The 15,221-nt window shown below is 42.5% G+C and overlaps 1 protein-coding gene across 2 annotated transcripts in view; it reads right to left on the reverse strand.

Annotated features, from left to right (window-relative positions):
• The window catches only part of LOC142761407 (spermatogenesis-associated protein 7 homolog), a 141,512-nt gene that overhangs the window by 8,979 nt on the left and 117,312 nt on the right, over positions 1-15,221 (reverse strand). The window contains exons 6-10 of one of the 2 annotated variants that reach the window (XM_075864597.1): positions 15,162-15,198; positions 10,401-10,435; positions 5,064-5,141; positions 4,624-4,681; positions 3,601-3,692 (exon numbers count right to left, since the gene is read on the reverse strand). In XM_075864597.1, the coding sequence (XP_075720712.1) occupies positions 3,660-3,692; positions 4,624-4,681; positions 5,064-5,141; positions 10,401-10,435; positions 15,162-15,198 (241 nt within the window). In that variant the 3' untranslated portion in view covers positions 3,601-3,659. Of the gene's footprint in view, positions 1-3,600; positions 3,693-4,623; positions 4,682-5,063; positions 5,142-10,400; positions 10,436-15,161; positions 15,199-15,221 lie in introns of those variants that run through there. The other variant, XM_075864596.1, reaches the window with a different exon arrangement.

Consider the following 15,221-nt stretch of genomic DNA (forward strand, 5'->3'; position numbering starts at 1 on the left):
CGGCTAACATTACAGCAAGAAATCCGAACTGATAGTGCCAACATCCCAGCAATCATGTGTCCCTGCCGCTTCCTCCATCGTATGCACAGCGCTCGGCGGTATGTGATAGCTCGGCACCAGACGCATAGTTGCAGGTACAGCTACAATTGTGCCGCACATGGAAAGATGTTGCTGGAGACTAAAGTCCCTTTTGTTGTCATTAAAGGGGTATTGTCATCATAGACATTTATGATATATCCCTGACCGCCATCTTGACTGGTGAGACAGCCATCAGCTCTGCCTAGCAGGATGGGGATCGGGGCACCTCGTTCTGGGAATAGGCGTGGGTCCCAAAGTCTGCAGATTTTGGTGCATTTTCCTGTAAAACTAGTCAGATGCAATTCGCAAGCGGAAACGCCGGATAAATTGACATGCTGCGGATATTAAAACACACACCGCAGGTCAATTTAAGTGCAGGAAAATCCTCACTGTGTAGATGAGATTTCTTGAAATCTCTTTTACTATACTGGTGCTGTATTACGCTGTGGATTTTCCACAAATCAGTGTGTTTTGTGCAACTTTATAATTCATTTTTATTAAAAATTATTTTGACTTTTTGAGATACAGCTGCTTAGTATTCCATATACAGAGCAGCTGTATTCTGCGCTAAGACCTGAATCTGTCTTGTCCGCGGGATTGACGGGTTTGGTGTCAGCGGGCACTGAGAGTCTCTGATACGAAGGATCCACCTGTAATCTATCACATCTAAGGGCTTATTCAGAACATATTATACGTCCTTCTGATGGCTGTTTTTTTTTAATGGCCGTCACATGGACGCATGTAAGTCTATGAGGGACCTGTGAAATAGGGGCCCGCACGGGTGCAACTCGGACGTAAAAAAACTGAATTTTTTCACGTCCGAGTTTGCACTCGTTCGTGTGAATCTGGTCTAACTTATGAACTTAGATGTGATGGACAACAGGTGGACTCGACCCGCTGACACTGAACCCGTCAGTCCCGCGGACCTCAGGGCACGATACAGCTGCTCTGTATACAGGATATAAAGCAGCTGTATCTCAAAAAGAAAAAATAATTTTTAATAAAAACGAATTATAAAGTTGCACAAAACAAACTGATTGTCCTTTTTTATAAAAAAAAATAAAAATCCCTTTCAAATGTTTACATAGCCTTCAATGGGGTAAGAGTCCCCCCAAGTGTTGCTATTTTGGCAGGACTTTGCCTCTTAAATTAAGTAGTACCGCTTTTGTCACTTTTCCAAATTTAGGCTGCTGCTTCAGGCGACCATCAGTGGGTCACACAGAAGTATGGATGAAGCTAGTAACATGCTATACCAACTCTGCTGACTCTGCTCTAGGGCTGTTGTTATTATAGAAACTATGGCTGGTACTTATCCTGACAGTGGATAAAATCAGGGCACAGGCGGCACTTATGGGATTTCTTCAACCTGGGATCTGTGGCTGGCACAATGGGGGCACTGGCTGTCTTTTATAGGGGGCACTGTGTGTGTGTCAGGGTGGGGTTGTTCCTAGTTTTGATGTCAGAATATTGGAGGGTCTGCATTAATCATCCCACCTCATTTACACCGGACAGTTGTATAAATATACAATCCAGGTGATATGTAATAGAGAACAATATGATAATTATCCACATAAATATGAAATCTCGGATATTCAGTGATAGAGACCTCATATTTCCTCATGTCCATGAAGATTACCTGATACAGGAACAGAACATCCTGTCCCTAATTCAATGTGTTATCCTCTCGACCTCAAAATGACTTCTGTGTCCTCTCGAAAGAGCATCTCCCATTGAGAAGTATTTAGGATATATGAAAAACGGCAGCAAGGTCTATGGTCGTGGTCTTGACTTCAATAGCAAAAAACGCAGCACTAAAAAGCACGACCGCATTACCTGGAAAGGCTTCTTTAAAGCGTACGTAACTTTTCAGATAAGTGGTCATATGTGTGTACATGAGGAAAAACACTATTTCTGACCATTTTATGACTTGTATGTGGCATTGTATAGCGGTTTTCCCCTCTGCAGGCTTTATCTCTGACTCTCAGTTGTCTCTGAGCTAACTGCTATCATCTCTTCCATACTCTGCATACATAGAAGAGGAGAATCCTGCTCTCCAATCTCTATCTATCACATATATAGAAGCTGTAGCAGAATGGAGGACATTATACAGCAGTAATGAGCAGTGTGGCCGTGAATCCAGCACCGGGGTGAGATAGAACACTTACTAGAAGCTGCAGCAGCATCTGAGTGTGTCTCTCTGCCTCTCTCACGCTGCTCCTTCCCCACTCCCCTCTCCATAGACATCTATGGGCAGCTGTATCCCGATCCCATAGTGAGCTGATAGTTTGTCTTATCTTGAGGAGATAGATTGAGCAGTAAATTCAGAGTGAGTGAACAGTTAGGAGGGAGGGGGAGTGAAAAGGAGTCTGGTAAATGAAGGAAGAGGCATTTTTCACTAATAAGATACAGTATATTAGAAAGATTCTTATATTCGCATGTACTATTGATTTATCATTTATGCAAAGTTTGATGAAAAGTTAGTGACCATTTAAAGGGGTTGTTCCATCCCATTACGTCATCATAGATGGGGTGGGTCCCATACTTGGAATACCTCTCTATGAAATGAGCATTTCTTGCACTAGTGGACTTGACCATGTCATTTAATTCATTTTAATAGGCACAATGTGATACTACTACATTTCCCCTGCGGCAGACGCTTCAGGGGAAATATGTGGCCACGCGCAGCTTCCCCCGGTGATAAACAGCTGATCACCAGAGGTTAGAGAAACTGGCCCTGCGATGATCAGTATATTCTAAGAAGGGGTTGTCCAGATCATGTTATAATGAATTTTCCCTTAAAATAGAAAAATCAGTGGTCCTTCATATCTTATCTTCTTCCGGAAAAGTAAAATCAATATGGCTGCAATTATAAGCCACATATAGTCTTCCCCCAGCTGGCCCGAAGTCTTAAACAACACATCTGCCTAGTTTTGCAGTAAAATGGATGCAGACAATGTATTATCACTGCATAACCAGACCAATATGCCATTCAGCAGTCCGAAAATGTAGCCAAGGGCCATATAGAAAAACCGAAAGGTCCGCCAAATGTACTTTGCTTTTGTTAATGTCTATCATTCTGTTTTTAGATCTGAAATTCTGTACTGAGTAATTCCATAATATATCTGGATAGGGGAGCTCCATTCTTTCTGGGTAGATAGTTATAATTCTCAATGGGAGTTGTATAAATATAAATGTAGTGAGCTCCCCTAGTGGTGGCTGCAAGTAGCTGCTATGGCAATGTCAGCAAATAGGGGTAGCAGATCAGTGGCAGGTCCCCTTTCACCAGTCCTGTGCTCTGCCCCTGTGGTAGGTGCCCCACAAGTCCTGCTGTGCTCTGCTCTCTCTTGTCTCTGTAGAGACACGCTGCTGCTGCACTTCTTCTCCCCTCTATAACTATTATTGGGTACGCATCCACCTCAAGAGGACGGGGTTAATGACATCACTGACAATCTGCTGATGCCTGGTCTGGCTGCTAAAAATGAGTTCTGCTTTCAATAAATAACATGTACTGTATCTCTTTATTTTATTTATAGCAGCTACTTTGGTTGCTCGCCTCTCTTGAACCTTCTAAATAGCGCCCCCTAGGCTGGTGCCATGCTCTGTTGCCCTTGGATCTACAAGATAAAAGTTTCAGCTCATAATGAATACACGGTGTAACTTCTGTTGGTCAGACGATCTCTTATGTTTGCACTTGACATTTCTGAGACTTCTTCAATGAGACAATTTACACATTTCTGTCTGCGGCGGCGTCGCTACGTGTTACCTCTGACCGTTTTTTATGCGTTATTCTAGATTATCTCCTTCAGAGTCAGTATACTTTTTTAGGTATGGAATAGCATTGCAGTCCATTCTATTCTATCCCATGGGATCACGTGAAAGAAACATATACCATGTGGTATACGTATTGAATATGGTAGCCTATGGGTGACGTGTGCCACTGCGTGGCATACATCACAGGCATCCATTAAACGTATATGTCATGAGCTTTTTAATAGCTTTTCATGATGTATCGGTTAGACGGAGACCATAATGGTCTATGGGCAATGGATGGCTGTGGCACCCATCACCCATAGGCTCTTATACCTACGTCATGAAAAGCTCATGAGAGTTCATGATGTATCCCTTTAACAGATCCCATAAAAGTCTATGGGTGACGGACATCACTGTTAGGCATCCGTCTCAGTCTACGTTTACCTCATTCAGACGAGCGTCTACCTCGTTCGTGTGATGGCCGTTAAAACAACGGCCGTCGCATGGACTCACACGACCGTTGTTTCAACGGAGCGTGGGAAGAAATAGGACATGTCCTATGCGTGTCCCGCATCCCTCCATAGACTCTAGTCTATGGGGGATCCGTGGCAACGTGTCCTGCACGGGTGAACCTCATTTTTTCACGTTATTCACGTCCGCGGTTAGCTACGCTCCTCCGAATGTTCTCTACTACACCGAAAATGTAATTCTGTCTTTCCACTGATATCAGCTAAAAGACAACAAGAACAAAAAACAACAGGAACAAAATCGAGACTAGAAATAGCGCCGGCCTACCTCATCAATGTTTGGCTGCTTTCGTTGAAGATGATCTTGAAATACGCGCTCCATGGCACTGAAGAGGGAATAAGATAATTTGTTATATATTAGATATTTCCTCAAGACATTGATAAAAAATGATCAACAATTTTGCAAAGGAAAAGTGAAGCAGTTGTTCATAGCAACCAATCAGATCCTGATACCCTTCTGCAACAAATCTAAACAATCAGAGCTTCAGTATAAAGCATGGGGGACAGGATAGAACAGAACCTGAGATTCGAACAGGATTGTATTGTTCCATGACTCATGGAGTGAAGCCAACAGAAACTAAAGGGACAGTACCCTCAAGACAGCCACAGCTCACGGAACCCCACCAAAAATATCTTCTAAGATAAGATACACATACACTTTAAGGGAAGGAGATACATTGGAAAGATTATAAAATACATCACTCTCACCTGTTGGACCTGCAACCTCTTAGTATTAAGTCACTAGTGAGGTCTCCAAGAAAACGGAGATATTTCAAATCTTCTTCCCTGTAAATAGAATAGGAAATACCCGGGGTTTTAGAAGAATTTTGCAGGGAATATAACTTCATGCAACGCTTTTCAAAATCGTCCTGATACCCCTTCTAAACAGTTGGCAAGTAAAGGTTATTTTCCCTCCGATACACATGGAGAGGAAGTACAGGTGCTTGTACACCTAAATGGGAATATTTAAAGGTTCACTCCAGGCAAAACCGAGGGGGCGGTGCATGACAAAAACAAGACAGAAAAAAGCCTTGTGTCATGCACCGCCCCCTCAGGCCCTACATTACACATAACATAGAATATAAATTTTTTAAAGAGTGCGCCCTTAAAATTTGAAAGAATCGAATATTGACATACGTCCCAACATGAAGTAGAGGGCACAATAGTAGCCATAAAGTGCAAATTAGGTGCCTAGGAAATAGAAGTCCTGTTTCTGGCTAGTACTGCATCTTCCGCCACCCATGTTGGCACTTTACCTTTAGTAGGCACAAGTTAGTGACTGATTTGTATGTATGCCAGTCATGGTTGCTACTCCCCTCTGGATGCCATCCTCTCTTATAAGAGCTGGCACTATTGCAATGTGTCACAGAAGTACTCAATTATTTTCCTGTTTTATTATCTTGTTTGCTAACACCGCAATCTCGTATGATAAATGGGACCCGTTACAAGGAAACAATAACATGCGGCTCCGCGATAATTGAAGGCTTCTGACACATCATTACACATTAGCTGTACGCTGTAGATGGGCACGGTGCCAATTGATCACCCTGTATGTAATGCCATGCAAGCCCAGATGTGAGAATTGTTATAATGCAAGGGTTATTGTATCCGGCATCGTCAGGGCATGCTGGGAGTTGTAGTTGGAGAGCCACAGGTTGGATATCACTGATATATAGGAATATGGGACTAGACAGCATCTCCCTACTACTATAGATAGACATATTAATGGATTATTGGACAATAAAACTTGACAGTATGGTATTCAGCTGTAAGACTATATTCATAAGACAGGTTCATTTTAAGCAGATCCATCTTCAAGATGACCATAAAGGGTTAACCTAATGAGGACAGAGCGCCCACAATATTGAAGCCGAACACTGTTGGGGCTGTTCATTGTGTCCAGAGCTGGATTATAGCATGTGCAAAAGGGGCAATTGCCCTGGAGGCTTCCACCACCTCGCCCCCACTATAGGCTAACCCTACATCATGGCATTTAGCTATAGAATCATTTAGGAACTATATAGTGCTATTATTTGGACACTACATTGCTCTGTTATTGTGGCACTGAATGGCACAGTAGAGTTCTCACTGTAGGGTACTATTATGTCGTCACTATATGGCAGTATTATGTTGGCACTGTAAAAGGTTTACCCAGGGTCCTCCATATACCTTTTCCAGCTCTGATTGTGTCCACTTGGCAGATCAATTGGACGGCTGGTCCAAACAGTGTAAGGATAGTCCTAAGCCGCATCTCAGAGAGTTTCAGGCTGCCAATGGGTTCCCTCAGTGGCCACTATGTTAACCCTTTATAGCCAACTGGTACATGCCCTCTTTTTAAGGAGAACCTATCTGATAAGACAAATGGGTTATAAAGAGAAGGCCCTTCCTGCCCATTGCTTATATGGTGCCTACATAAACGGCAGCGCTGTACACGGATTGTAGTCACTCACATCGGTAATCATCAAATTGTCAAGTATCTTTCCTAAAGTCCTAAATGGCAAACCTGCAGACGACCGCCATCATTGGTTGCAACATGGTCTTGGAAATACTGAATATTAACAAGGACTTGCTGCACTTTAACATTAGTCATTTTGGCGTAGGTGAGGTCCTCTTATTATTATTTCTCCGGTTTTCAACCAGCAGGAAATCATTAGACCTCAGTGCACATTAGGCATCCTTTCTGTGCATTTCTATATTTTGTCTTTGCTATTAGTACATGAAGCCTGTAGATTAATCAGGGAAACAATGGAAGAACCATTACAGAGAGAAGCTGGAGAACAAAGCACAGAAATATAACTGGACGATGTATGAGATGATCCACAATGGCTGATTTATGTATCTCTTATGTGATTTATTTTTATGCGCTCTAAATGCATTGTGGGTATAATAGTCTATTATATATTGCGGTTATTCCGTACATGACACAGGACAGAAAATCACTGATTATTACGTTATTTTAACGTTTAATGGGTATAATATTATTTAAGTAGCCGAGTACAAGATACTGTCTTCTATTATTGGCACCGTGCCAACTTCTAACTAAGTTATTGGCTTATACAAGCATTGGTACTTTTGTCTTTCATGTTTTATGTACTGTCCACTATGGCTCCTTCCTGTTTGATTGACATCAGGCAATACCACTGTTATGGGGCCTGGGGTCAAATTCTGTCTCGCCTAAGCAACAAGTCCAGGTTTCAAGATTGGGACATGGAGGAGACGTTGGTGTTGGCTCCAACTTCTGTCTATATCCAAGATCTGCAATATGTAGCCCCCACAGTTCTGTCAATCTGCTGGAGTGTGGGGGAACTGGATGCTTGCAGCCAACTAAGCAGATTGTAGAGTGCACTGTAAATACATTACTTATCATGTGCTCATCGTGTGTTACAGGCTGTATTATGCTCCAGAGCTGCATTCACAGTATTGAAGGCTCCATATTTTTCGGCATTGCTTGCTAGTTCAGTGTCTGCACAGAGTTTGCTCTGGTAATTTGGATTCTGGGAAGTATCATCTATAGCGTGACCATAGAGGTAGACCATGCGGTTGGTATGAGACCCTTGGAGAAAGGGGTCCCAGCCCTAGTTTTCTCATCCACTTTGCTGCTGGGTGATGAAAATCTGTGCAGGACTCCCCTCTCCATAGGAAGGATGGGACATATCTATGTATGAACAGTAAGATGGTGCTCAGAGAGTCATATACACTTTAAGTTGGCATAGACGTTCAATTATTCTTGGCCAATCAAGTGGATTTCAATGGGATCTGGGCAATAGGCCATCCAATGTCTCCATGTCTAAATTGTCCCATGAATGGAACTCAACCTATTTGATCCTATTGTTTTTTCAGACATAGGTGGAATTAGAGCTATCAACTAGATCAGGGGTCTCAAGCAAGCGGCCCGCAGGCCGCATTCGGCCCCTGGGGCTGTTATCTGCGGCCCGCGGAACACAGAGCCGCTAGACTCTGGAATTCCCTGACATCGCTGTCCACATATGAATAGCGATGTCTGGGGCTTCCCCAGAGCCGGAGTCCCATGCAGAGCGCTAGTATCGGCTCTGCTCCGGGACTCTGTGGAATTCCCTGACATCGCTGTCCATATATGGACAGTGTGTCAGAGTCTTCCCCAGAGCGGAGTCCCGAGCAGAGAGCTAGTACAGGCTCTGCTCTGGGACTCTGTGAAATTCCCTGACATCGCTGTCCATATATGGCAGTGTGTCAGGGTCTTCCCCAGAGCGGAGTCCCAGGCAGAGCGCTAGTACAGGCTCTGCTCCAGGACTCTGTGGAATTCCCTGACATAGCTGTCCATATATGGACAGTGTGTCAGGGTCTTCCCCAGAGCGGAGTCCCGAGCAGAGCGCTAGTATCGGCTCTGCTCCGGGACTCTGTGGAATTCCCTGACATCGCTGTCCATATATCGACAGTGTGTCAGGGTCTTCCCCAGAGCGGAGTCCTGAGCAGAGCGCTAGTACAGGCTCTGCTCCGGGACTCTGTGGAATTCCCCAGAGCAGGAATCCCAGTGATGTCAGGACCACAGCTGGAGTCCCAGGAAGAGCCTATTAGCGCTCTGCCCTGGACTCCAGCTCTGGGGTTGCGCTTGACATCTCTGTCCATATATGAAGAAGACTCTGCGGCAGCATCCACAGAAGACTCTGCGGCAGCATCCACAGAGGGCTCCGCGGCAGCATCCACAGAGGGCACTGCGGCAGCATCCACAGAGGGCACTGCAGCAGCATCCACAGAGGGCACTGCGGCAGCATCCTCAGAGGGCACTGCGGCAGCATCCACAGAGGGCACTGCGGCAGCATCCACAGACGGCACTGCGGCAGCATCCACAGAGGGCACTGCGGCAGCATCCACAGAGGGCACTGCGGTAGCATCTACAGAGGGCACAGTGGCACTATCTAAAAAGGGGCTGCCCAATCTTGACATGTGTGTCTGCCAAACGCTGCCAACTGAGCCGCCGGACTGCATTTAGCGACACTTAAACTGGTTTTTGAAATAAGCACGTGGAGAAGTATCTCAAATTTTAAACCTAGCGGTATTATTATAGTAATGTAGTATTAATTTTATAGTAATGTAGTATTATTATTATAGTAATATAGTGTTATTGTAGTTCAAATAAGTAATTTATTAACAATAATTTTGTGTTGTATCAAATTTGAAAGTAATGCGGCCCGTCAACTTCCCATTTTTACTATATGCGGCCCACTTACCCTGCCGAGTTTGAGACCCCTGGGCTAGATATTCTTCTCCTTCTCCTAGCTGAGGTTGAACTAACCGATCAGTTTTGCCATCATATGTTGATGGTTGAGATTGCCATTCGCACTTAAAGGGGTCGTCCAGGCATGGACAACTGATGACCTATCTACAGGATAGGTCATTAGTATATGATCGGTGGTGGCAGTCCGACACCTGGACCCCGCACCGATTAGCTGCTCTGGCTTCCTCCGGCTGCGCCGGATGTTATGCAGGGTATGCAGTATTCTGAGGCAGTTGGCTCCATACACTGCATAGCGGCCGTGCTGCAGAACAACAACTCTGCTCCTATTCACTTGAATAATGCAATACTGCAGCTCGTCCGCTATTCTGTGACTGGAGCCAACTGCTTCCGGCATGGACATCCAGTGCCTGGAGGCAGCCGGAGTAGCTGATCGGTGCGGGGTCTGGTTGTGGGACCCCTACCGTTCATATAATGATGACCTATCTTGTGGATAGGTCATCAGTTGTCCATGCCTGGACAACCCTTTTAATGATCATTAGACAAACATTTAGATGACACGACCATACAGTAATGAATCAGGACAACAAATTCATTCAATAAATCATCTGTAAGAGTCATTTGTATCTCCGAATAAACTTACCTGTGTAAAAACACAACTTAACATGAATGTTCAGTGTAGCTGAAGCCGTATTATGATGGGGGAGTAAGGACTAACAGATATTACACATATATAGTCAATATTAGTCTGAAACCATATTTGCATTAGATCAGGTAGCGCTATATATTACAATATATAGTACATGTGTAAGTACATCATCATTACTACTCACTTGGTTGTTCCCACAATGCCGTGCTTTTCTGTCCTCTGCAAAAATAAAAAATAATGAAACACTTTCTTAAATGTTGCCGGTCATTATTTTTTTTTTAGAGTTTTGTTCCGCAGCTGGAACTCCCAGTGATCAATAGTAATCTGTGGGGGAACCCGGCAGCAAGTATGCAATCCCCCTGCAGCGCCACTGCAGGGGAAACGATGCATTACACTGCACATATTGAAATCAATAACTGTCTATGAAGTGCACAGATGTGTCAAGTCCTCCAGAGTGAGAGATGCCTAATAAAGAATTTGAACATGGGTTTTCTAAACCAGACAATACCTTTATGTTTTTGTAACTAAGCAATTTAGAATTTTTTTTAAAAATTCCTATAGAAAAGTACTTATTAGTAATAAACTGTAAATGCTTTGGTTGCCAATATGTATACTTCTTTTATATGGGGTTTGATAATATGGTCAAATTAAACCTCTTATATTCCAAATTATGTTCAGGAGTGATTTGCCTTCACTTCATGAGTTGAGGAGATAACGTACCCATAGGCATTATAAGGCAAATTTATTAATAATGGGTTAAAGATGGATAAACCTAGAAGTGCTAGGCTGAAGATGTGCCAAATCACGTGCGTCCTGTTTGATAGATTTTCCACATATTGGCGCAAGTTAGACAACTTTCCCTTCTTTTCACCACCTATTGGGTGGTATACCTTAGACTAGTATTCTGCACCACAAACTGGGGCTTGCAAGTGTTAAATCTGGCACATTTCACGACTCGACAAATCCATTGTCATACTCTAAGTATGTGACCCAACGTGGCAAACTTGTTGTAAATCAAGATTCTGTCTCGCGCACGCTTTAATAAATTTGGCTATTAATATATGCGCCAAGAAAATAGGTGCATGAAACGCCAAAACCAAGGTGCAAAAAAGACAATAATAAATCTGCTCCTATGTGTCCTATATAAGGTGAGGGCACTCAGAGGTACAGAATGGGCCTATAGAAGGCTATGGGTGTCGTATTATATACCCATGTGTTATACTGTAGAGCCGTCAAAATGATCCCTCTTTTTCACCATACTATTCACTCCTCACACACACTAGAATATTTAATATCCATATTAGTTCCGTTTTTTATTAATGTCATGGTTATGGAGCACCTGCTGGTGCTATCAATGTTCATATTAGTCAAATTTTCTCCTATGGAAGTTAACAAAATTTGCAGCTTTAAACTATCCCTGTCCTTAATTGTGGTTACTTTTTTTTTTCTTCAAAAAAATTAGAGTTTTTTTAGTAGTATGTGTTTTGGCGAAAACTGGGTTACATCCAATATAGGCACACTTTTACCTATATGTAAGAATTATTTTATTGATAAAGTGCCAACATTTTCCACAGCGCTGTACGATAAGTTACCGGCTACTGTGGCATACGGTTACAATGTTACAATATAAACATAAGGTAAGAGGACCCTGCTCACAAGTTTACATTCTACAAGAAATAGGGTGATACAATAGGAACAAGGGTATTTATTGCACCACTGAACCAGCCAATATCGGCGAACAAGATTAAATTAATATGTATACATAAGTGCCGACTTACTTATACATACTATAGATATATATACTTAGTTGATTGGACTGACCACGGTTTAATGAGGTAAGGAAGAAATGGAGACAGCTATATTACAGAAAAGAGGGGAACCAGTAGTATAGTTTATTGGCTAGGTATTGTGGTGGGCTTCCTTGAAGAGTTTGGTCTTTAGAGCCCTCTCAAAGCTTTGTACACTAGTGGTTAGTCTACGAGAATGGGGGAGAGCATTCTAAAGAGGAGGAGCAGCACGGGAGAAGTCTTGGACACAGCCTTGGGAAGTGGTTAATATGGATGAAGACAACAGTCGGTTCGCAGCTAAGCACATAAGGGGAGATTAGAGAAGACAGATGAACAGGTGTCTATATAGTCTCGATAGAGCAACCACTGTATGAGCTGTAATGTAATATGACCAAGGAGAGCACAAGTCAGGGGTTTACATTTACTGATGAATTTTCCTTCATTACTCTAAATACTTCCTAATATTGAGTCAATATAAAACATCTTCAAAGCTAAGTTACCTTCCAAAGAACGGTGGGGAAGACGGTTTTCCAGCCCAAAAAAATTGATGGCCTATCCCCAGGATTGGCCATCAATAGCTGATGGGTCTCGGTCCAACTTTCAGGACCCCTGCCGATCAGCTGTTTTGAAGGGACCGCAACGCTCTTAGGAGAGCTGCTTCCCCTTCATTTCTTCCTGCTCACTGTGAATTGTAGACACGCATTTAGCGGCTATTCACCGGTATTGCAGCCTTTTCTCCCATTCACTACAATGGGAGACCCCAGACCCATCAGCAATTTGATGGCCTATCCTGAGGATAAGCCATCAAGTTTAAGTGGCTGGAAACCCCTTAACAAGTGCTTCTTCTACAGCGGTCTTTTGGCGTCGCTGTAGAAGAGGCTGATGAGCGCTCCTGTGAGCTGTAACTTACAGCTCATGATCTTAGAGCAGCCTGCTAAATACAGCTGGGGTCGGAGAACATTCGGACCCCAGCTGTTTAAACCTTTGATCGCCGCGGTCTGTGACCCCGGCAAGATCAAAGGGAACTCTACTCTTTGATCACATTACCGGAAACCCAGTGATGTGATTAAAGACTGGGGAATCCCTCTGCAGTCAGCCCTGGGTTCCTAGAAAGGAACCCAGGGCTGTCTGTTCAGTTTGCCTGCTGTTATGGCACACTATGAGCTGTCCTAAGAGCAGCCTGTTTCAAAGTGACACAGTATAATGTATTAGCATACAGGAGTATGCTAATAAATTATAAGTAAAAAATAGAGTTGTAAGTAAAGTTATCCCTTAATGGGAATTTTAAAAAAAAGTAATAAATAAACAAAAAAAAGTCCCCCCAAAAATGGCATTATTTTGCATAAAATATATTTTATTGCCCCCTACATTAAATAAAAACATAAAACCTACACATATTAGGTATCTAAACGTCCGTAATAACTTGAAGAATTAATCTAACAGGTTATTTAGCGCAAAACATAAACAGGATAAAAATAAACAAGAAAAACTATGCCGATAATCTTTTTCCTATATTCACATCGTAAAAATATTTTTTTTTCTACCCCCTAACTGCGAAAAAAAATAGAAATTCTCCCGCATAAAACAAGGCCTCATACAGCCACGTCAATGAAAAAATAAAAAAGTTATGGCTGCTGAAATGCAGAAAGGCAAAAACGAAAAAATGTAGCTGGTTATTAAGACCTTTTCAGGCCGCATCGTTAAGGGGTAAAGGGCTCAGGACAGAACATGTTATGTTCATCTCTGTTGGTTGCAGATGCTGGAAGCCGAAGGCCAACATTAATGGTTGTCTCAATCCTACTACTGAGATCTTGATCAATATCCTGTTTGTTTCTTTGCCGCTGACATCATCTATAATTGTCAGATTTGTATTTCTTGCTGACCACCGGTGAGAACAAGTGAGATGTGACAACTCATAATCATTTTAGTAAACAGAATTCACATTATCGGAGAGGGGATCACCCTTGTGATTGATAATTAGTTTCTACTTGACCTAGAATATGAAACGCTGATAGAGTTCACTAACTGTAATGAGTTTCTTTATGTCTCAGGAGAGAGGGGAATTACATTAATTTTGAATATTGAAAGCTCTGGTCCACAGATAGGAAACCCAATGGTCTAAAAATCAGACTAATCCAGCATCGGGCAGAAATAATCCCAATGTCGGATTGAGAGGAAATTGCCCATACACTCTTAGTTGCCAAAACTATAAGTAAAAAGTTTAGGAATGTTGGGTGAGGGTCAGTGGTGCATTTGAACTTTTGTAGAGGGAAGCATTGGAGGAAATGGTGGACCTAAATTACGAGAGATGGAAACTTTAGAGTCACTGGTGTACTGGAAATCAGTAGTGTACCTGAGGTCTTTGGTCCATGGGGGAAGAATCTGAACCAGCTGTACTTCTTGAGTCTAGAAGAAAGGCGCTAACATGTCAGTGGTGGACCTAAAATCTAGCAGAGGGGAACATCCAAGGTAATAGACCAGCCAGATGAGGGGGAGCCTTCTTTGTGTTGGTGCCACCATCATGGACAACACATTCTGCCAACAATACCTATAAAAAAACACTCCTTCTCTACATCCATATTCTGCTGTTGTTAGAGGAACAAATCTCCTGTGCTTAGAAACTTTTTAATAATCTGGACCCATCCCATGACACCACGATCACTGCACCAGACAGTGGACATTATGCTTGTTGGGTCTACCAATTTTTTGTGTTTTTTTTTAACAAAATCTTGAGACTAACATTGAACTGAATTTTGGAGCTTCAGACCAAGGAATGTTTTTCCAATGTTTTAGAACTATATCAATGCTCTCTTGTTTTTGGCAGAACCTAGTGTGGTCTTCTGCTGTTATTGTCCATCCTCTGCCCCATGTTCTTTGACCAGTACGTTCTATGCGCAACTACTTTATTCTACTCTATTGCTCTGTTATTTATTCATTCGAACTTCAGTCATCTTGTACAGTCTATCTATCTATCTATCTATCTATCTATCTATCTATCTATCTATCTATCTATCTATCTATCTATCTATCTATCTATCTATCTATCTATCTATCTATCTATCTATCTATCTATCTATCGTATTACTTTAAATGCTTTATTATTGCAAGTAGAGTAAGAATGCTAATAATAATAACAACAATAGTGAGAATATACTTACTGATTGGGGTGTGCGTGGTGTGATATCTTCAATTGACCTGTTAATTAGTAGTACACAGAT

The sequence above is a fragment of the Rhinoderma darwinii genome, chromosome 4 (genome assembly GCF_050947455.1).
Source record: "Rhinoderma darwinii isolate aRhiDar2 chromosome 4, aRhiDar2.hap1, whole genome shotgun sequence".
NCBI classification, from domain to species: domain Eukaryota; kingdom Metazoa; phylum Chordata; class Amphibia; order Anura; family Rhinodermatidae; genus Rhinoderma; species Rhinoderma darwinii.